Source organism: Mustela putorius, unplaced genomic scaffold (assembly GCF_011764305.1).
Source record: "Mustela putorius furo isolate JIRA1106 unplaced genomic scaffold, ASM1176430v1.1 tig00003987_pilon_pilon_pilon, whole genome shotgun sequence".
In the NCBI taxonomy this organism is placed as follows: Eukaryota; Metazoa; Chordata; class Mammalia; order Carnivora; family Mustelidae; genus Mustela; species Mustela putorius.
The window spans coordinates 2,471,172-2,493,253 of NW_025422126.1; the positions used below are offsets into that span (position 1 = coordinate 2,471,172).

At 42.2% G+C, this 22,082-nt stretch overlaps 1 protein-coding gene and 2 pseudogenes across 1 annotated transcript; 1 reads left to right on the forward strand and 2 right to left on the reverse strand.

Annotated features, from left to right (window-relative positions):
- Window positions 1-6,182: 6,182 nt before the first annotated feature.
- LOC101688812 lies at window positions 6,183-7,352 on the forward strand (annotated as a pseudogene).
- Window positions 7,353-10,158: 2,806 nt separating this feature from the next.
- LOC101688520 (olfactory receptor 52B4-like) lies at window positions 10,159-11,103 on the reverse strand. Its single transcript, XM_004768223.2, has one exon. It carries the CDS (start codon window positions 11,101-11,103, stop codon window positions 10,159-10,161), a length of 945 nt encoding a protein of 314 aa, XP_004768280.2.
- Window positions 11,104-16,055: 4,952 nt separating this feature from the next.
- LOC101688245 lies at window positions 16,056-16,637 on the reverse strand (annotated as a pseudogene).
- Between the last annotated feature and the right edge of the window lie 5,445 nt (window positions 16,638-22,082).

A 22,082-nucleotide genomic window follows, 5' to 3' on the forward strand; every position in this document is an offset into this window, starting at 1 on the left:
GAAGAATATCCCAAAATACCTATCTCAGTAGCTGAGTTATAGCTTACGCTCATTAACATGGTATCTTCCACCCTCTGACTCCCCCTCTTGGTGCCTCTGCTTTTTTTTCTTTCTGGGGAGGAAAATCAGCTCCAGGTGATGGGAGAAACAGTTCTACCGTTAGGTACTCAAGGGAGTCCAGCTGGCCTTGAAGGACGGCACTGTCTCTAGAAAGCATGTAGCAGCTCTGTGGAAGGCAAAGGCTAGCAAAGACACAATGCACACAGGCCGGGGCTTGAGGTGAGGGAAGATCATAGGAGCTGCTGATGCCAGATGGTTGCAGGAAGGGAGAAGCAGGAATACCTTTATTAATTCAGCCGAAGACCAAAACTAGGGAGCTCAGGGAATGGAGAGCTCTCTGTTCAATTGGTCTTCTGTTGGAATGACCTTGTTCTAACACATGTTCATCCTCCATGTCCCCTCTCAGACATCGCTCCCTCACACTTTCTTCTCACATCTGCCCAAGAGAGCCTGGCTGTCTCCTCAAAGCCCTTCCTCCCACACCCTGCTTTCTAAAGCCCAGCAGAGGTCTCCATCCTTCCCAGGGCTCTTCTCATATTTGCCAAGATGTGTCTGCAGTCTCAGTCAGTATCTTTCTTTATCTCATACCCAGCCTGATTATTAGGGTACCTGTTACTTTTTGGATGGCATCTCTTTGTCTACTGTCAGTAACATCAGATAGCCCATGAACTCCCACCTGCCTTCCCAGAACTCTCGCTCCACATTGGCCATGACCAACCAGATTGGTGCCTCCGGTTTTCCATTCTTCATCCACATATATCAATAGCCTCCAAGACTCCTGTCACCTCTGGCCTGTCTGGGACACACCACCAGCCCAGTCCTTACCTTGATCCAGGAGCCTTTCTACTCCCAGACAGACATGCACTCAACAGCCTTAGACTGAGTCTTCAGGAACGGACATGAGGACAGATATTGGGCTGTTTATGCTCTGTCATGAGAGCCCTTGAGGGAGCACTGCACCAGGGCCCAGGGACAGAGCCTCTCCACCAGCCTCATCCTCATCCCAGGTGGGCTGGGTCTCTAAGACCATTGCCCACCCCCTTCACCTCTTCCTGCTCCATTTCTCTCATTTCTCTACAGATGCTCTGATACAGAAGCTTTCTACCACCTAAGCCAGCCTTGCTGCATGCCTATTTTACTGAAATTGTAATATAAATGCTCACAATTAAGACGGTCTCAGTTTTTAGTGCTTTATTCTTCGTAAGAAGAATGACGTGAAATTTTCATGAGTTTCAAATTGCAGTCATGAATCTGATGTTGAACTCTGTTGTCTAAGGGTATATAAATGTACAAGCTTAACAATTAGTAAAGGCATGTGATTCTTGATGACCTTAGCCAAGTTTCTATAGCCTTTGATTGATTCCTTAGGCTGCATTCAAGACTTTTCACTTCATCTTAATTTTCAGTTCAATTTGGATGGGCCTAGGCAGAGCTTTCCTTGTGTTTATCCTCTCTGAAGTTCATGAAGATTCTTGAATCTCAGTAAGCTCATTATATTTACCTCATTTAGATACAGTCAGCAAATATTTCTTAGAAAACATTTTTCTGTCCTATTCTCTTATTTCATTTTGAAACTCCAACAATATATATTTTGACATTGTTGTACCAAGACCTGAGAGTATGCTTTTTTATATTATTTTTTCTCCCTCTTCTTCAGTGGGATAATTCTTTTTTTTAAGATTTTATTTATTTATTTCACAGAGAGAGAGAGAGATCACAAGTAGGCAGAGAGGCAGACAGAGTGGGGAGGGAAGCAGGCTCCCCACTGAGCAGAGAGACCAATGCAGTGCTCGATCCCAGGACCCTGAGATCATGACCTGAGCCAAAGGCAGAGGCTTAACCTATCAAGCCATGCAGGAGACCTTCAGTTGGATAATTCTTGATAGATCTTACAGTCTATGTCTAGAAGTAAGATGACCTTGCCTGAGGGGTAAATGCATTCGCAGTCAGATTGTACACAGAAAGATTCCCTTCTTAGACACTATCCTACTTTCGTTCCTGCCAGCAATGTATGGAAGCAAATTCTTCTCACAGCCTTGCCAGCACAGCATATGTCAAGCTTTTGAATATTGGTCAGTCTGATAGTTTGTCAAGTGTAGCTGACCATCTACACAAACGGCAGCCAGTAGCTCTTCAGTCTACCACACATACGTGTCAATTCCCCCATCATGAAGGACAGTCTTTTACTGGTCCCTTGCATCTGTGATGGCCTCAGGATTTGCTCAGACCAACAGAATGAGGCTAAAGAATTATGTCCCCTGTTTACGGGATCTAGAGTGAAGTGAAAGCAGAAACAATCAGAATATGATTATACAATCAAGGAACTTTAGGGGAGATTGGATATGAGTTATGAGGGATATGAAATAATTAAAAATAAAAAAGTTATTGACACATTCATAATGTTAGTCTATTGCCTTTCAGACTCTAAAGGATTTCTCTCATTTGGTAGAGATTTGTTGTTTAAAAAAGAAACACGTTTCTGATGGCTGAGTAATATTTCATTGTGTATATGGACCACATCTTTATCCATTCTTCTGTTGAAAGACATCTCTGCTCTTTCCACAGTTTGGCGACTGTGGCCACTGCTGCTATGAACCTTGGGGTACATATGGCCCTTCTTTTCACTACATCTGTATCTTTGGGGCAAATACCCAGTAGTGCAATTGCTGGGTCATAGGGTAGCTCTATTTTTAATTTTTTGAGAAACCTCCACACTGTTTTCCAAAGTAGCTGCACCAACATGCATTCCCACCAACAGTGTAAGAGGGTTCCCCTTTCTCCACATCCTCTCCAACATTTATTGTTTCCTGCCTTATTAATTTTTGCCATTCTAACTGGTATAAGGTCGTATCTCAACGTTGTTTTGATTTGAATTTCCCTGATGGCTAATGATGATGACATACTATATGGTGACTAACATAACATAATAAAAAATAATAAGATAAATAAAAATTAAAAAATAGAAAAGAAACACAAAAACAGAAAACAAAAGAAATGAATTGCTTAATGAATTATTTATCATAGAGCAAACACAACCTAGGTCAAGATAAAAACTTTTGTCATATACATCTTTATTGACATCCATATGCCCACTTTCATTGACAAGGCCCCTCTTCCCAGCCTAACTAACTGCTATAGTAACATTTATATTCCAGTCTCTTAGCAATCAGCATCCAGTGCTGTTGTTTTTTCATCTTCAACAACTTGTGAACATTCCACTTGCCTCCTCATCCTGACTAAAACCATGCTGCCTACTCAAGAAACCACTGTGGTATCTCCAACTTAGCAAATCCAAATCTTTATACCCATTCCTCATAGTGGAGCACAGATGCTGGGAGTCACAATTACAGCTCCCAATCGTAATCTCCCCTCCCTTTAGTAAAAACACCAACACGAGTGATGTTGATGCCACCTGGAAAACTCTCTCACCATATTTACCTACATATTACCTACCTATTTACCTATTAACACCTGATCGAGCCCCACTCTTCTCACTCCAGGATTTCTAATGATGATTTCAGTGCCAGACGCACAGGCTTCCTTACCTTCAACTACCCCTATCTTTCTTAGGAACTGTAGCAACAGTAGAAGTTACCTCTTCAACACCCACAATATTCAGTGTTTGGACTCTTCCCCAAATGCCTTGGTCTACACACTACCAGAGAAACCAACTTCTATAATATCATCCAGAACTCTGCCACTAGATCACAACTGGAAAAAGCACATTCACCAATCTTAAAGTTACAACTTTTCAATCTTTTTAATTCATTTCTTTTAAACTATAGGTGCTGTTAAACCAACCATCATTCCACAGTCCACTGAATCTAGTCCCATTCCTTTTCTTCATCTCCTCTTGTACACTTGGGTTTTGCAATCCAACACTGCGATCACTCCCTTTCAGTACCCACAGCATTTTGCACCTCTCTCCCTGTCATATTCCCTGCCTTGCCCAAACAGACCAAAATCCAAATGGATTTTCTGGCAAAAATAATACCAACTGGACAAAACATTTCTGTCTTCAGAAGAAGACCTCAAATACTTGTTCCCATTAGTCACAACTACAACCTCAAATGATCCTTCTCACACTTTACCAATCATGACCCTGCCTACCCACTGTCAGCTGAAGGAATTATCTTAAAGGACACTGAATCAATAGGAAAACACTACCAGGAACTTCCCTTAACACCAGCACTCCACAAACATAAATATGGGTCTGGACATTAATTTCAAGGCAGAAAACTGAGAGCAATTTTTTTTCTGCTTTTTTACTTAAGTTTTTACTTAAATTCCAGTTAGTTAACATATAGTACAATATTGGTTTCAGGCGTACAATGTAGTCATTCAACACGTCCATGCAACAGCTGATGCTCATTACAAGAGCACTCCTCATACATGTTTATACATATACACATACATATTTATAAATAAAAAGACGTATATGACAAAATCGCCTATTTCACCCATTCCCCATTCCCCACCCCTTCCTTCAGGTAACCACCAGTTGATTCTCTTTAGATAAGAGTCTGTTTTTTGGTATTCCTCTCTTTTTTCCCCCATGTTCTTTTCTTTTGTTTCTTTTTTTTTTTTTTTTTTTTTTTTTTTTGAATGTTATCTTGGTCACCATACAGTACATCATTAGTTTTTGATGTAGTGTTTCATGATTCATCGTTTGTGTATAACACCAAGTGCTCCATGCACTCCCGGCCCTCCTTACTACCCATCACCAGGTTAACCAATACCCCCTGACACCACAAACCCTCAGTTTGTTTCTCAGAGTCCATAGTCTCTCATGGTTCATCTCACCCTCTGATTTCCCCCCCTTCATTTTTCCCTTCCTTCTCCCAACATCCTCCATGCTATTCCTTATGTTCCACATATAAGAGAAACCATATGATAATTGTCTTTCTCTGCTTGACTTATTTCACTCAGCATAATCCTCTCCAGTTCCACCCAGGCCAATGCAAATGGTGGGTATTCATCTTTTCTGATGGCTGAAAAATATTCCATTGTACATATGGACCACATCTTCTTTATCCATTCATGGGTTGAAGGGCACTTCTGCTCTTTCCACAGTTCAGCTATTGTGGACATTGCTACTCTGAACATTGGGGTGTATGTGCCCCTTCTTTTCACTACATCTGTACCTGTGGGGGAAATACCTAGTAGTGCAATTGCTGTGTCATAAGAATTTTGGAGGAACCTCCACACTGCTTTCCAAAGTGGCTGCACCAACTTGCATTCTCACCAACAAAATAAGAGAGTTCTCCTTTCTCCACATCCTCTCCAATGTTTGTTTCCTGTTTTGTTAATTTTTGCCATTCTAAATGGTGTAAGGTGGTATCTCAATGTCATTTTGATTTGAATTTCCCTGATGGCTAATGATGATGAACATTTTTTTCATGTGTCTGTTAGCCATTTGTATGTCTTCTTTGGAGAAGTGTCTGTTCATGTCTTCTGACCATTTTTTGACTGGAATATTTGTTTTTTGGGTGTTGAGTTTGAGAAGTTCCTTATAAATCTTGGACATCAGCCCTTTGTCTGCAGTGTCATTTACGAATATCTTCTCCCATTCTGTGGATTGCTTCTCTGTTTTATTGATGGTTTCCTTTGCTGTGCAGAAGGTGTTTATCTTGATGAAGTCCCAAAAGTTCATTTTTGCTTTTGATTCTTTTGCCTTTGGAGACATGTCTTGAAAGAAGTTGCTGTGGCTGATGTTGAGAGATTATTGCCTATGTTCTCCTCTAAGATTCTGATGGATTCCTGTCTCACATTGAGGTCTTTTGTCCTTTTTGAGTTTATCCTTGAATATGGTATAAAAGAATAGATGAGTTTCATTCTTCTGTATTTAACTGTCCAATTTTCCCAGCACCATTTTTTGAAGGGACTGTCTTTTTTCCATTGGATATTTTTTCCTGCTTTGTTGAAGATTAGTTGACCATAGAGTAGAAGGTCCATATTTGATCTCTCCATTCTGTTCCATTGGTCTATGTGTCTATTTTGTTTCAATACTATGCTGTCTTGGGATCACAGATTTGTAATATAACTTGAAATCAGGCAACATGATGTCCCCAGCTTTTTTTTTCTCTTTTTTAACATTTCTTTCATAATTTGGTTCCATAAACATGTATACATTGTTAGTGGGCAAACCACCTTTTGAGACCTCTCGCCTCAAAGAGACATACCTCCAGATCAAGAAGAATGACTACAGTATTCTGAACACATCAACCCTGTGGCCACCTTCCTCATCCAGAGGATGATTCACACAGACCCTACTGCCTGCCCCAACATTCACGAGCTGTCCAGTGATGACTTCTTTACTTCCAGCTCCATCCCCAACCGACTACCCATCACCTTCTCACCTCTGCACCCCAGTTTCCCATCACTCTCACCAGCCTCGACCCCAGCAACTGAAGCCTCTCACAGTCCTCAGTAAAGCACGGAGACCTCCATACCCAAGCGGCCCAGGGAAAAAGAGGAGCCAATGGCCCAAGAGACGAATGAGGCAGCTGACTGCCCCCGGCGACATGCTGCTACAGCTACACAGCGTCAAAGCGTCCAAGCCCTTGGAGCGGGGGCTGGTGAGGCAAGAGGAGGCTGAGGATCCCGCCTGCATCCCCATCTTCTGGGTCAGCAGGCACGTGGACTCTTTGAACAATACGGCCTCGGGTACCCGCTGTGCGACAAGGGCATGGGGGTGTTCTTCAACGACTCAACGCGCCTGATCCTCTACAATGACACAGAGCGCGAAGGCACAGAGTCCTACCTCACCGTGAGCTCCCATCCCAGCTCCCTGATGAAGATCAGCCTCCTGAAATATTTCCTGAACTACATGGCACCACTATAGTGGCACCACTTCGCTCTTGCTGAAGGCAGGCGCCAATATCACGCCCCGGGAAGGTGATCAGCTGGCCGGGCTACCCTACCCTGCGCTCCTGGTTTCACACCCACAACGCCATCACATCTCATCAATGGCTATGTGCAGACCAGCTTGTTCCAGGACCAAACCAAACTCATCCTGTGCAGGCTGCTGGCAGCCATGACCTACAGCAAGGAAAGGCGGGACTTCCGCACCTGAGTCTGAGCCTGCTGGAGGACTACGGAGGCCCCAGGGAGCTGGCCAGCCGCTCCGCCACACCCACACTATCCTTGAGAAGCTGCTGAGCTGCTGCTCAACAGCCAACCAGCTCAAGAGAGCCTACTCACAGGCCCTCTTCCCCTCTGGACTCACACCCCTTCTCACCCCCACAGCACCTTGGCCAGCACTGGTTAGCTCCCCTCCTGCCATTTTCTAGAATGTGCCCCTCAGCCCTGGGGGCGAGAGAGAGCTCCATCATTCTTGCTGGTGGGAGTGTAATAGTGTCAAGTTATTTTTGTACATGTTCAAGTATGTGTTCCAGGGCCTCTTCCCCTTCCCCCTCAGTCCCACCATATGCATTGTACAGAAAACAGTACAGAATAGTTTGGCTGTGGTGAAACCCTCCTACACTGTTGGTGCAATGCAAGCTGGTGCAACCACTCTGGAAAACAGCATGGAGAGTCCTCAAAAACTTGAAAATAGAGCTACCCTATGACCCAGCAATTGCACTCCTGGGTATTTACCCCAAAGATATAAATGTAGTCATCCCAAGGGGCACATGACCCAAATGTTCATAGCAGCAATGTCCACAACAGCCAAACTATGGAAAGAGTCCAGATGTCCATCAACAGAAGAATGGATAAAGAAGAGGTGATTATATATATATATATATATATATATATATATATATGAATATTAGCCATTAGAAAATGAAATCCTGTCATTTGCAATGACGTGGATGAAACTAGAGGGTATTATGTCAAGAAAAGTAAGTCAGTCCAAGAAAGATCATTATCACATGATTTCATTCCTATGTGGAACTTAAACAAAACAGAGGATCGTGGGTGAAAGAAGAGAAAAAATAAGACAAACTGGAGAGGGAGACAAACGTAAGAGATTCTTAACTGTAGGAAAGAAGCTGAGGGTTGATAGAGGGCAGGGGGTAGGGGGATAGGGTAACTAGGTGATGGGCATTAAAGAGGACAAATGATGTAATGACCACTGGGTGTTATATGCAACTGATGAATCCCTAAACTCTACCTCTGAAATTAATAATATACTACATGTTAATTAAATTGATGTTTTTAAAAAGAACATCAAGGGGCACCTGGGTGGCTCAGTGGGTTAATCCTCTGCCTTCAGCTCAAGTCATGATCTCAGGGTCCTGGGATCAGGCCCCACATCGGACTCTATGCTCAGGAGGGAGCCTGCTTCCCCCTCTCTCTCTGCCTGCCACTTGGCCTACTTGTGATCTCTCTCTCTATCAAATAAATGAGTAAAATCTCTCAAAAAAAAATTCCACCTTTTCTCAAAGTATAACTATATATATTTCCATTACATTTAAATATGTTTATATTTTCATTATTTTTAAACAAATGAAGATATATAGAGAAAAATATGGACACATACATATCAAATTGTTAACAAATCTAATTGTTGTACTTTAGATGACTTTTTTTTCCTGCTTTATTAAAGTATAACTGACAAATAAAAATTACATATATTTAGGGTACACAATGTGACATTTTGACATACTGATACTGTGAAATGATTACCAAAATCAAGCTAATTAACATATTCATTTCCTTTCCTAGCTGCAATTCATGTGAGAGGGTGAGAGCACTTAAGATCAAATCTCTTACAGGGGTGCCTGGGCGGCTCAGTAGGTTAAAGCCTCTGCCTTCAGCTCAGGTCATGAACACAGGGTCCTGGGATCAAGCCCCACATCGGGCTCTCTGCTTGGCAGGGGGCCTGCTTCTCTTCCTCTCTCTCTGCCTGCCTCTCTGCCTACTTGTGATCTCTCTGTCAAATAAATAAATAAAATATTTTTTTAAAAAAAGATCAAATCTCTTACATACACAATGAATTCTGGTACACTGAAAAGAAATTTTTAAAAATAAAATTAAATTGAAAAAAAAGATCAAATCTCTTAGCAAATTTTAAATATACAATACAGTATTATTAACTATCGTCACCATGCTGTCCATAAGATTTCCAGAAGTTATTCACCCTGCATAACCAAAATATTAGGCCCTTTCTATGTGATTCTCCAGGGATATCACAAGCTATCTCACAGGATGAGAAACACAGTGAGGAATAACTTAACAACTTCCAAGTCCAGAGCACTCACTGCTCTCATTTCACAGGGGCCAAGGGCAGTCTGCCTCAAATAGTGTCACTTTGGTACATTAATTATTTTCAATAAAATTAAAAATAATTGAAATTGAAATAAAAATATTTCAATAAAATAAACTTTAATAAAAGTTACTTAAGAAAAAGCCAATGCAAGGACTCTCAGACTCATACTGGCCCCCTGAAAGCAGAAAACAGATCTCCCATGTGAAGAATTCTCTCTCTGTACCTAGTGAAAATACAACCTTATCACTAAAGATAGGGACTTCAAAGTTGAGAAAACCATAGAAACAAACCTTGTTATTTTTTTTCCTAATCTACTAAATTTCCTAAATCTACTAATTTAAGCTCCCAAACACCTGTTTTCTTTATTCTGTCAATCCCTCAAAAATTTATTGTCTCTTTCTCTAAAAAGTTTAAAAACTTCCTGCCTCAGTCATTTCTTTAGGTCTCAATTTCATTATTGGGCTTCTGTGTGCACATAATAAACCTTTGATTTTTTTTTTCCTCTTAATCTGTCTCATGTCAGTTTAATTCTTAGTCCAGCTGGAGCACCTTGAAGGATAGAGAAAGAATTTTTCCTTCCCTGCAATTCCATTAATTACCAAAAATTAGGCTACTGGTAAGGACACATGACTCTGGAAATTCACATATCCAGCCACAGACTCCATTCAGGAGGTAACCAGCTCAGTCAATGGCACTGCTCTCTCTGTTGCTTTGACAGTGGAAGATGCAAGTCTTGTCACCTTCCTGATGAACATGCTCCAAAAACAGAATTCAATGAGCTATTTCCCAGTGTTTCCACTTACTGCTAGTATTTCCACCCACTGCTTCCACAGACCACATCGTGGATAACTAGAGATGCTGAAAATGCTATTCCTCTACCAAAGTTATTTCTGCTTTGGGAAAAATATGTAAGACACCTGCTCCCGGATTTGCTTGGTCTTAATCCCATAAATGATGGGATTCAGCATAGGTGGAACCAGAATGCAGACATTAGCCAATAAGATATGGATATGAGGTGGAATGTGGCGTCCAAACCGCTGAGTAAGGGTTGTAAAGATCGCAGGCCCATAAAAGAGGATGATGATGCAGACATGGGAGCCACATGTGTTGAGAGCTTTGTGGCGAGCATCTTGGGAAGGCATGTGGAAGACAGCATGCAGAATTAGCACATAAGAAACAAATATTAACAGGACATCTAAGACCACTGTCGACGTGATGACAAAAAGTCCATACCAGATGTTCACTCGAATGTCATTACAAGCATATTTGGCCAAACCAATGTGTTCACAATAGGTGTGTGGAATAATATTATTTTGGCAGAAAGTCAATCTTTTCAAAAGAAATATTATGGGGAAAATCATACAATAACTTCTCAGGAAGATGATCACACCGATTTTCCCAATCAGAGCAGGTGTAAGAATAGTGGTGTATCTCAGGGGGTAGCATATGGCAATGTAGCGGTCAAACGCCATCACCAGCAAGATCCCTGACTCAGAGATGAAGGTGCAGTGGATGAAGAAGAACTGAGTGATGCAGCGATCCAGGGAGATCTCCCCAGCACGGAACCAGAAGATGGCCAAGGCCTGAGGTACAGTGCATGTGGAGAGCACGAGGTCTGCTCCAGCCAGCATGCAGAGGAAGAGGTACATGGGTTCCCGGAGGCTGTGCCTTGTGAGGATAATGCCGATGAGCAGGCTGTTCCCAAGCAGGGCGATGACATAGGAAATGAAGAAGGGGATGGAAATCCACATGTGCTGGTTCTCTAGACCAGGAATGCCCAGGAAGTGGAAGATTGTGTGGCTAACACCAGTGTGGTTTAAGGAAATCATACCTGTGGAGACTACCGGAGACATCACATTGGATTCATAGACAGAGCTGAAAATACAAATTTTCTTGCAAGATTCTTTGTGAAGGCACTAGGAGCTTTTGGCATATCTCATACTCTCCATCTTCTGTGAACATGCAAACAATAAGAAACATAAAAAGTCAATAGGACGTATTATCTACCTCAATGAGTGATAGTCTAATTTAAGAGTCTAATTTATATCCCAAGCTAATCAAATCAAACACATTGTTGGATGTATTTTTCCTACAAACACAGGATTATGAATACACAAAGGAAATCATTACATGTATCTGGAAAGGCGCTAACAAGATGTTTCTTGAACTTGACGTTGTAGTAGGTGGTTCATCATAAGGGAAAGAATGAATGAATAGGGCAGGAAGCAAGAGCAGGAAATGTGGGCATTCAAATCAAAGGATAGCATGCTCATTGGACAGTGTTTACTCAGCCCCAGTTAGCTGTGTGTAGGGAATACTGAAGGAAGAAGGGTGGTGTTTGCACAGGCAGATTTGGCCTAACTGCTGGAAATGAGATTTGAAATCTCTCGGGCTTTTCACCACATTATCGGCTCACGTGTGGAAAGAGTCAACAGACCTTAAAGAAGTAACATTGATGGAATCATGCTCACACCTTAGGAATCTAAGTTCAGAAATGACTGAATTTGGAAAATAAGGCCTTATTGCTAGGAAAGGGATGTGCATGACATTTGGGAGGTTTTCTGCAGGTGGGAATTTTATCAGTCCTTAGTATACATTCATTCATTCACTTGGTCATTCAGGAAGCAGGAACTGTTTCTCAGCACCATATTATAAACTGGGGAAACAGAAAAAATGGGAATTTGTCTGGGTTCTGCCTTCATGGTTTAGAAGAAAATCAAATCTGTATGCAGATAGGCTAAAGAATTGGACAAAAATAGTAATTCGCCCTATGAAAGGGTATCTTAAAACATCTAGCTTGATCCATTCATCTGTTGATGGACATCTAGGTTCTTTCCATAGTTTGGCTATTGTGGACATTGCTGCTATAAACATTCGGGTGCACGTGCCCTTTTGGATCACTACGTTTGTATCTTTAGGGTAAATACCCAATAGTGCAATTGCTGGGTCATAGGGCAGTTCCTATTTTCAACATTTTGAGGAACCTCCATGCTGTTTTCCAGAAGATGTGGTATATATATACACAATGGAATACTATGCAGCCATCAAAAGAAATGAAATCTTGCCATTTGCGACAACATGGATGGAACTAGAGCGTATCATGCTTAGCGAAATAAGTCAAGCAGAGAAAGACAACTATCATATGATCTCCCTGATATGAGGAAGTGGTGATGCAACATGGGGGCTTAAGTGGGTAGGAGAAGAATAAATGAAACAAGATGGGATTGGGAGGGAGACAAACCATAAGTGACTCTTAATCTCACAAAACAAACTGAGGGTTGCTGGGGGGAGAGGGTTTGGGAGAAGGGGGTGGGATTATGGGCATTGGGGAGGGTATGTGCTTTTTGAGTGCTGTGAAGTGTGTAAACCTGGTGATTCACAGACCTGTACCCCTGGGGATAAAAATATATGTTTATAAAAAATAAAAAATTTAAATTAAAAAAAAAAAGAATTCTACAAAAAAAAATCTAGCTTAGTAGCTAAGGTGTATCTTACACTCATGAACATTATTTCTTCCATTCCAGTTATCCTCCTCATGCCCCTGATTTTTCTTTCTGGGGAAAAAAATCAGCTCCAATTTCCATCGTCCAGGTGCTAGGAGAAAGTGTTCTGCCATCAGAGTCACCTGTCAGAGGAGTCCATTCAGCTGGCCTAGCTCAGGGCACTGTCTTCTATAGAGCATATGGCTGCTCTGTGACAAGGTTCTCTCCAGTGAGGGCGGCTGATCTGCAGTGGGATGGCATCGGAGGGATGTAAGAGCAGGTATGTGTCCCCACAGACCTGATTGGGAAAGAAGAAAATGGCAAGAAGGAAGATGCCTTAAAAGACACAAACGAATAAAGGCAGGGCTGGAGAGAGGGTAGATTTCAGAAACTGGTGATGGTCATGTGTTTGGGGAAGGGAGTAGCAGAAAAAAAAATTATTTTTTGAATTTTTTTTTTCTTATCAGTAGGCCCCACACCCAGGGTGGAGCCCAATGTAGGGCTTGAACTCACAACCCTGAGATCAAGACCTGAGCTGAGATCAACTGTCAGTCACTGAAATGACTGAGCCACCCAGGTGTCCTGAAGACATTTCATTAATAAGAACTAGTGAGAGAAAGCAGGGAGCTCAGAGGCTGAGGATTTGCCTGTTCAGTTGGTCTCCTGACCAAATTAAGATGACTTTGGTCTGACACAAGTTCATCCTCAATGTCCCATTCAGTGCCCCTCCCTCCTAATTCCCTCCTCACACCTACCTGAGAAGTCCTGCTCTGCTTCCCATGACGTGCTTTAGGAAACCTAGAAGAAATCCCAGTCATTCTCTGGGCTCTTGTCATGTTTACCAAGAAGGTTCGAAGTAAGTCTGTTTCTGTTTTCGCATGTCTAACCTAATTATTAGAGCACTTGCCACACATTCAATTACTTCTTTCTTGAGCAGGCTTCAATAACCTCAGCTGCACTCTAAACCTCCCTTCTCAGACCATCCCCTCCACTTCTGCTGCAAGCAATCCGATTGGTAGCTCTGGTCATTACCACTCTTGATGCAGCAAAGTCCTGGTGTTGGGATGCGACACCAGCCCAATCCTTACCTTGATCCTGGAACGTGCCCCACTACACACATGTCTAATTTACTCACCAGATCTTACTGAGACTGGAGATGACATTCAGCTAGTTGGGACCCAGGCACTGGGCTGTTTATTCTCTTTCATGACAACTCTTGAGGGAAGTGCTTACATCAGGGCCCCGGGGACATGGCTGTCTCCATTAGCCTTGCCTTTCTCCAAATGGCCTGGATCCCAGGTCCCTAAGTATCATTCCCCTCCTGGCCTTCTCCTGACTAGCTGCTGGCCCATTCCTCCCCACTTGCTCTAATCTCCATCCCACTTCAAATGTTCACGTTTATGGTATTTCACTACAAAAAAGCTCTCCCAGCTAAACCAACCTTGCTACAGACCTCTTTTAATACCTACCCTGGCATTGACTATTGAATTAATGAATAGTAAAGTTATTTTTCAATCTGCAATATCAATACATAGGCAAAGACAATTTTCAAATTTTTGTTTTTCATGTAAAGAAAGATATTTGATTATATTCATTCCAGGATTGGTCATGAGATTCATATTTTGAAGCCATAAATAATGAATTTTCATTCTTTACTAAGGGTTCATAAACATCCATGCATAATTTGTTTAAGTCACATGAGATTCTTGAGATTCACGACAAATTTTTATTTCATTTGCCTACATAGTGTATCATTCTGCTTAGTGTTTGGTCATCAAAAATCCACATTTATGGTTGCTGGAAAAAAAATTCTCATGCTTTGTTTATATTCTTTTATAAGAAATTCTATTTGGTTTTCCTCATCCTGAATGTAGGATGTGAACTTTTTCCAACTCGGAAATAACTTTATATTCTTATTATAAAAGCAATCTTGTACATTGTCATTTTTAATCAGGAAGAAGAAAGTAGTCACACCTTCAGGGGGAGAAAAAAACATCTTTTGATATCAATTCATGTCTTATCCTAGCTAGTTCTCCATACTTAATGCTCTTCTAAAAAATCATATTAGTGAAGAGAAGGAAAAATTATTTTCTACCAATCAAAGTGTTCCAGCTGGACTAAGAATTAAATTGACATGAGACAGATTAACAGGAGAAAATAAAGTGGATTTTATTATGTGCTTCATGGAAGCGCAATTAATGAAACTACAGCCTAAAGAAATGACCAAAGCTGGCAGTTTTTATACTTCTTAGATAAAGAGAAAATAAATATTTAACGAATTGACAGGATAAAGGGAACCTAATTTCAGGTGCTTTAATTAGTAAGGAACTCTAAACAGAACTTGGGCTGGGGTAGATGATTAGTGCCAAGTAGCAAAGGTTGTCGGTACAGACTTCTGGGCCCTAAATTTCTTTTTTTTTTTTTTTTAAAGATTTTATTTATTTGTCTCTTCACAAAGTAGATTGGAGGCAGGCAGAGAGAGAGAGAGAGGAAGCAGGCTCCCTGCCGGCAGAGAGCCCGGGCGGGCCTCGATCCCAGGCCCTGAGATTAGAAAGGGCCTTAACCCAGTGACCACCTGGTCCCTGCACAATGTCAGTCTTTATTTGCAGGGAGGGGATCCCAGGCATGTAAAGAAAGGTGTAAAACAGGTTCTGGATGTCCAATCATCAAGCAATGAAAACTACACATTAAACTCAATAACTTCATACGAAGTCACACGGCTTCATACGAAGTCACACAGCAAACAAGATACAAGGGGTAAGAGGTTAAGGAACCAGAGGCAAAGTCAGTCCAGGCGTGCGGAGGTCAGAGGAGGCCTGGGCAGGTCTGGGTGCCCTGCTGCGGGTGGGGCTTCTCCTGTTTAAGCAGCCCGGGGTCTCTGGGGTGCTCAGACGTCAGTCCTGCAGACCCTCCCGCCCCAGTTGACTTTGAATGTTAACTCGCTGCCTATCCTTCAACAGATCCCTTGTGTGGCAGTCCCTTATAAACGTTCCTTCTCTCATCTGCAACACACAAGCGGTGCCAGGAACTTCCTCGCGGACCCATGTGAGCGCTCAATGCCGTTTTGTGCCCAAAGGACCCAGAACAGTGTCCCCAGGTCTGGACTTGGGGGACTACTGGCCCTCGTCCTCGTTTCCCAAGAAATGCTTTTTCTTGCTCGACTCCTCCCTGGTGGAGAGTATATACCTAAAAATCAAACAGAATTTGGTGGAAAGGGCTTTCTCCACCAAATGTGGTGTGGTCCAAAACGCCACACGAAAGCGGTGACCTAACGAGGGCGCCCCGTCCAGCCAACGCCATCAGTAGATGCAGACCTTGGGAAGAAAGCTCTGTCCTGTTTTCTCCTCTGCCGCCAGCAGCAGCTGACCCAGACTGTCCATGTCGCCAGCGCGCTGGAGGCTCTGGCACAGCTCGCAGATGAGAAAAGCCCCGAGGGTGGCGTCCTCCAAGGTGTGGGCAATGGCCACGTTGACCACGTGCATGGGCTGGAGGGTCGCCTGCTCCCTGGCCCACAGCTCCTGCACCACGCGGTCATAGACACTCTCCTCGCAGGTGTAGATGACGTCGAAGGGGTCGCTGCACTCCTGAAACCTTTCGGGGCGCGGCTTGATCCCCTCGTTTCTCCCCAGGAGGTGCAGGATTCCGTTCCTGCGGTAGCGTTCCTGGTCGTTCCTGCAAAGGTCCTCGTACATCTGCTTCTACGTCGTGGAGAAGTCGTAGCTCACCCGGCGATTGCGAGAGGGTCCTGGGATCTTCACCCGAGATCCGACTCCGTAAGACTGGACGCGGAAGCCTCTCTTGCGGAGGAAGCTGTGGGCATCCATGCTGCGGTTCACATGGCTTCTGCACACCACAGCCACCCTGAGCAGGGACCAGGGCATGGCGGCAGCTGCGGGGGGCTGTGCGGTGCTGCCAGGGCGCTGACCCCCCGGGTTTGGCTCTTCCCACGGGATGTGTGAGGACAGGCAGCAGACCGAATAAGCCCAATCCATCCAAGTGGGCAGAGACTTCCAGGACTTCCTGGTGGACTCGGTTTCAGTGGGTGGAGCGTCATCTGATCCTAAGACCCAAACCTAATCACAACAACTGGGAGGTGATTACAAGCACTAAACCACTGAATCCCAGCTAAACCACTCGATTTCCATTACAGTGCGACCGCCTGAGGCAGGGATGTGAAACCTGCGATTGGCTGGGTTGGTCTACATGGGGAAGGAGGACTGAGGTTGACAGTGACCAGGTCAGGTAGGCCAATGGTAAGCGTGTCACTGCTCTACAGCGACTTGGTCAGGAATATGGGTGGGAAATCTGTTTTGAGGTTTTGAACTGACATCCAATTCAATTCCACATTCAGTGACATGGAAGTGTTCTTGCACATGAATATATTTGGATTTTCTAGAAACACAGTTGTGTAAACCATAGGATGGTTGAACACAGCTTTGCCCCAAAATTCATAAAATCGTTCACCAATGTAAACAAATCACATGCTGGACAACATCCCCGCTGATAGTATATTAGAAATTACAACACAGCATTTTCTGCATTTAGTACTCTTAAAATTGTGATTCTTAAGGAAAATCATGCATAGATCTTCCACTGGCTAAGTGTCTCAGAACAAGAGCCAGGTTTATTTGTACTCAATAGCCTTCAAGGAGGGGGTGGAGACTTCTAGCACTTCTTGAGGGATTCAGTTTGATCAAGGGGAGTGAATCTAATCATGCAAACCATAATCTGATCATTAGAACAGTTAGATGATTGAATCACTTGTACCTCTAGTTCCCTTCACAAGGGTGCTGCTACCAGTCCGGAGTGTTTTTTAAATCTGGAGTTACACCTGTTGGTTCCCTCTTGTATTTGACTAGAGAGGAGGGATAGGAAAAAGGAAGAAAGGAAGGCAACTTCTGGAGGAAATTATATTTTCACCATACAGATTGTGGAGATGGTTTCTCAGATGTCTATTTATCTCCAAACTCATCAAGTTGTATACATTTAATATATACAGCTTTTTGTATGTCAATCATACCTCAATAAAAGGTTTTTTTAAGGAAAGCTTATGATAGCTATGTAAATACCAACTAAGAGCACTGTATGGAGGGGCACTTGGGTGGCTCAGTCAGTTAAGCATCTGCCTTTGGCTTGGGTCATGATCCCAGGGTCCTGGGACGGAGCCCCACAGTGGGCTCCCTGCTCAGCCCACTGCCCTCTCAAAATAAATAAAATCTTTTTAAAGAATTTTTTACAAGACTACTGTATGGCTCTTTCAAAATCAGTTCAAAACCATCTGACCAGTCAATTTAAGAGATATCAGAGAGAGAGAGAAAGGAAGCAGGCTTACCAACATGCGGGAGATCCCATTTTTCGAAGGCAAAACCACCCAGGCGCCCCAAAAGGCCCATTTTATCAAACCATTTTATTGCTTAAATCTCATAAGTCATATAAAAAGAGAATGCACAGAAGCAGAGTGTAGAATGACAGTTACCAATGTCTGGGAGAAATGGGAAGCTACCTCTCATTCGGCTCCACAAGGTGGCCACAGATGCTGTAGAATGGATATAAAGTTTCAGTTATACAAGATGATTGAGTTCTAAAGATATTCTGTACAATGTTGTGCCCATAACTAACAATACTGTATTACACACATACAAAATTGTTGAGGATTAAAAAAAAAAAAAAAAGATATCAACACCAGGGGCCCATCGCAGACCAATGGAATCAGAACCTCTAGGTATGGAATGTACTATCATCCTGATTTTATTAGCTAATTCCGGTCATCCCTTTGACCACCCACCCTTTGCATTTCAAAATGTATTAATGCCAGAATTTAGACCATACACATTTTGCGTTAAGGACCTTGTACTTCACTTCATTCCTTGTGTTTATTTTACATTTTTGTTTCTGCCCTTGATTTTCTTTATTTTTGAGATATTTATCAAGTTGTTATACACGCCATTTTGTCCTTGTTAATATTGAAGTTATACTTTGATTTCCCATTCTATTAAATGGTTACCTATACTTTCTCTGCCCTTCCTAATCACATCCCATTTCCCTGCTATTGGACGACAGAAATTTTGTAAATCTCATCTTTTTCACTGACCATATTCCTAATTCCCAGGTTTTGTTGGTGGTCCTTATCTAATCTATCTTGGAGCTAGCCCCTTTGATTTCTGGATCCCTATAACTTAGAATGGACTTTGTCTGAAAGCTCACCTTCTTTTTGCATTAGACTTCATAATAAATTATTTAACTATTTAATATAAACTTCAATGCTTTCTTTTTTTTTTTAAAAGATTTTATTTTTATTTTTATTTATTTGTCAGAGAGAGAGGAGCGAGAGTGAGCACAGGTAGACAGAGTGGCAGGCAGAGGCAGAGGGAGAAGCAGGCTCCCTGCCAAGCAAGGAGCCCGATGTGGGACTCGATCCCAGGACGCTGGGATCATGATCTGAGCTGAAGGCAGCTGCTTAACCAACTGAGCCACCCAGGCATCCCAACTTCAATGCTTTCTTATATTTTCTTTCTTTTCTTCACATTCCCCCCACCTCCATTTTGTTCTGGTTCACATAAGTGATAATGTTTGAAAAGTCTTCTCTCAAGTACTTTTGTAGGTGGGGAAAATGAGAATTAGACCCTCGGAGCTGCTGTGTATTTTTCTTTCACCCTGATGGATGAACCACAACATGGCTGGGTAGAGGTTGGGTATAGTCCTTAACTGCCATTTCACTGTCTTTGGTCCAGCATTAGAGATTTAAAAAAAAAAAAATCCAATTCCAACATGATTATTCTTTTATACATAAAATGTTCTTTTTTTAGCTTAATGTTTGTAGATTTTTCTCTTTCTCCTCAGAGCTAAAAATCTTTACCAGCATCTGCCTTTCTCATCAGTCTGCCTTCACTGCTTGTCAATCTTTTATTCATTATCACCCACATAAGGAGCTTTTTAGACATTTTTTTCCTAATTCCCCCTAGGAGAATTTCAATAGCACATATAAGTCATATCTGCTTCTGTACTGTATCTGGGCTTTATATATAAAAAGTGTAAGATTTTTGTCCCACTACCACTACCACTACCACCACCAGCCCCTGAAAACATTTTTGGCTCCTTAGGGGCAATAACAACCCTGTTGAGGAAGCATGAGGAAGCCTGAAACACAGTGAGCCTTTTATAACCACTCAAGGAATAATCTACTAGTCTATTATTATCTACTAGTTAATTATTGTCTCCCATCTGTTAATGAAACTTACTCCTTTTGAAATCCCAGTCATTTACATTTTGTTGTTCTTGATTTGTCTTTATGTTTTTGCTGCTTGTTTGAACATGGTTCTCAAATCTAATTTGTATCTCAAGAAAGACCATCTCTTCCTTCAATTCATTCACTAAGTTATTTATAAGAGAAATTACATGAAAATATTTTTTGTCATCCTCTTCCATCAATTTCTTGAATGGAATTTACCTTTCATCTGCACTGTCTTCTTTCTCCCCTGGTACCTGTATGCCACTGGGGAAATGTGCAGTTTGTTCTGATGAACCGGACAAAGGGCTTATAGACCCAGCTCTCTGAGACTCTGGTCTGATTTTTCCTAGACCACAAATGGGAGCGGACCCAGAGATGGTGGAAGGCAAAGTGCTCTCTATTCCCCACAAGGGTGGTGGTGAAGAGCAAAGAAGGGGCAGCCCTCCTCTGATACACCTGAAAAAGCCTTCTAGTCCCCTCGCCTCTTAATTACACACTTGACTTCACCTTGGCTTTTGGGGTCCACAGAGAATCCAGTCTCAGAAGACCAAAATCAACCTCCCCAACGTCCTTCCCTAGAGCTTAAGCATGGGCACTAACCTAATAGCATTCAGAAAGCACTCCCACCTACCCTAGTTCCTCCATCAGGCCTTCAAGCAACCAAGATCTCCCTCCTATGCTATCATTTTATAACCCCCTTAGAGTGTGTGGTTCAGATATAATGGTTTACTTACCCCAACTCTAAGTGAGCCCCTCTCTAAGATACCTCTACTGTCTGTTTCCTTAAAGGGTGGCAAAGAACTGAGGTTTATGACCTTACTGTGGTCTTGCTGAGGGGGACCCAACTGGGTGAGGGACACATTCTTCTCTAGTGCACATGGAACATTCTCCAGAATAGATCACATCCTCGGTCCTAAATCAGGACTCAACCAGTATCAAAAGATTGGGATCATTCCCTGCATATTTTCAGACCACAATGCTCTGAAGCTAGAACTCAACCACAAGAGGAAGTTTGGAAAGAACCCAGATACATGGAGACTAAACAGCATCCTTCTAAAGAATGAATGGGTCAACTGGGAAATTAAAGAAGAATTGAAAAAAATCATGGAAACAAATGATAATGAAAATAGAACGGTTCCAAATCTGTGGGACACAACAAAGGCAGTCCTGAGAGGAAAATATATAGTGGTACAAGCCTTTCTCAAGAAACAAGAAAAGTCTCAGGTACACAACCTAACCCTACACCTAAAGGAGCTGGAGAAAGAACAAGAAAGAAACCCTAAGCCCAGTAGGAGAAGAGAAATCATAAAGATCAGAGATCAGAGCAGAAATCAATGAAATAGAAACAAAAAAAAAAAATAGAGCAAATCAACGAAACTAGGAGCTGGTTCTTCGAAAGAATTAATAAAATTGATAAACCCCTGGCCAGACTTATCAAAAAGAAAAGAGAAAGGACCCAAATAAATAAAATCATGAATGAAAGAGGAGAGATCACAACTAACACCAAAGAAATACAAACTATTATAAGAACATACTATGGGCAACTCTACGCCAACAAATTTGACAATCTGGAAGAAATGGATGCATTCCTAGAAACATATAAACTACCACAACTGAGCCAGGAAGAAATAGAAAGCCTGAACAGACCCATAACCAGTAAGGAGATTGAAACAGTCATTAAAAATCTCCAAACAAACAAAAGCCCAGGGCCAGACGGCTTCCCGGGGGAATTCTACCAAACATTTAAAGAAGAACTAATTCCTATTCTCCTGAAACTGTTCCAAAAAATAAAATGGAAGGAAAACTTCCAAACTCATTTTATGAGGCCATCATCACCTTGATCCCAAAACCAGACAAGGATACCATCAAAAAAAAAGAGAGCTATAGACCAATATCCTTGATGAACACAGATGCGAAAATTCTCACCAAAATACTAGCCAATAGGATTCAACAGTACATTAAAAGGATTATTAACCACGACCAAATGGGATTTATTCCAGGGCTGCAAGGTTGGTTCAACATCCGCAAATCAGTCAATGTGATACAACACATCAATAAAAGAAAGAACAAGAACCATATGATACTCTCAATAGATGCT

Excerpts from the sequence above, each read along its gene's own strand:
- LOC101688520 (XM_004768223.2), bottom strand. The coding sequence starts at position 11,103 with ATGATTTCCTTAAACCACACTGGTGTTAGCCACACAATCTTCCACTTC.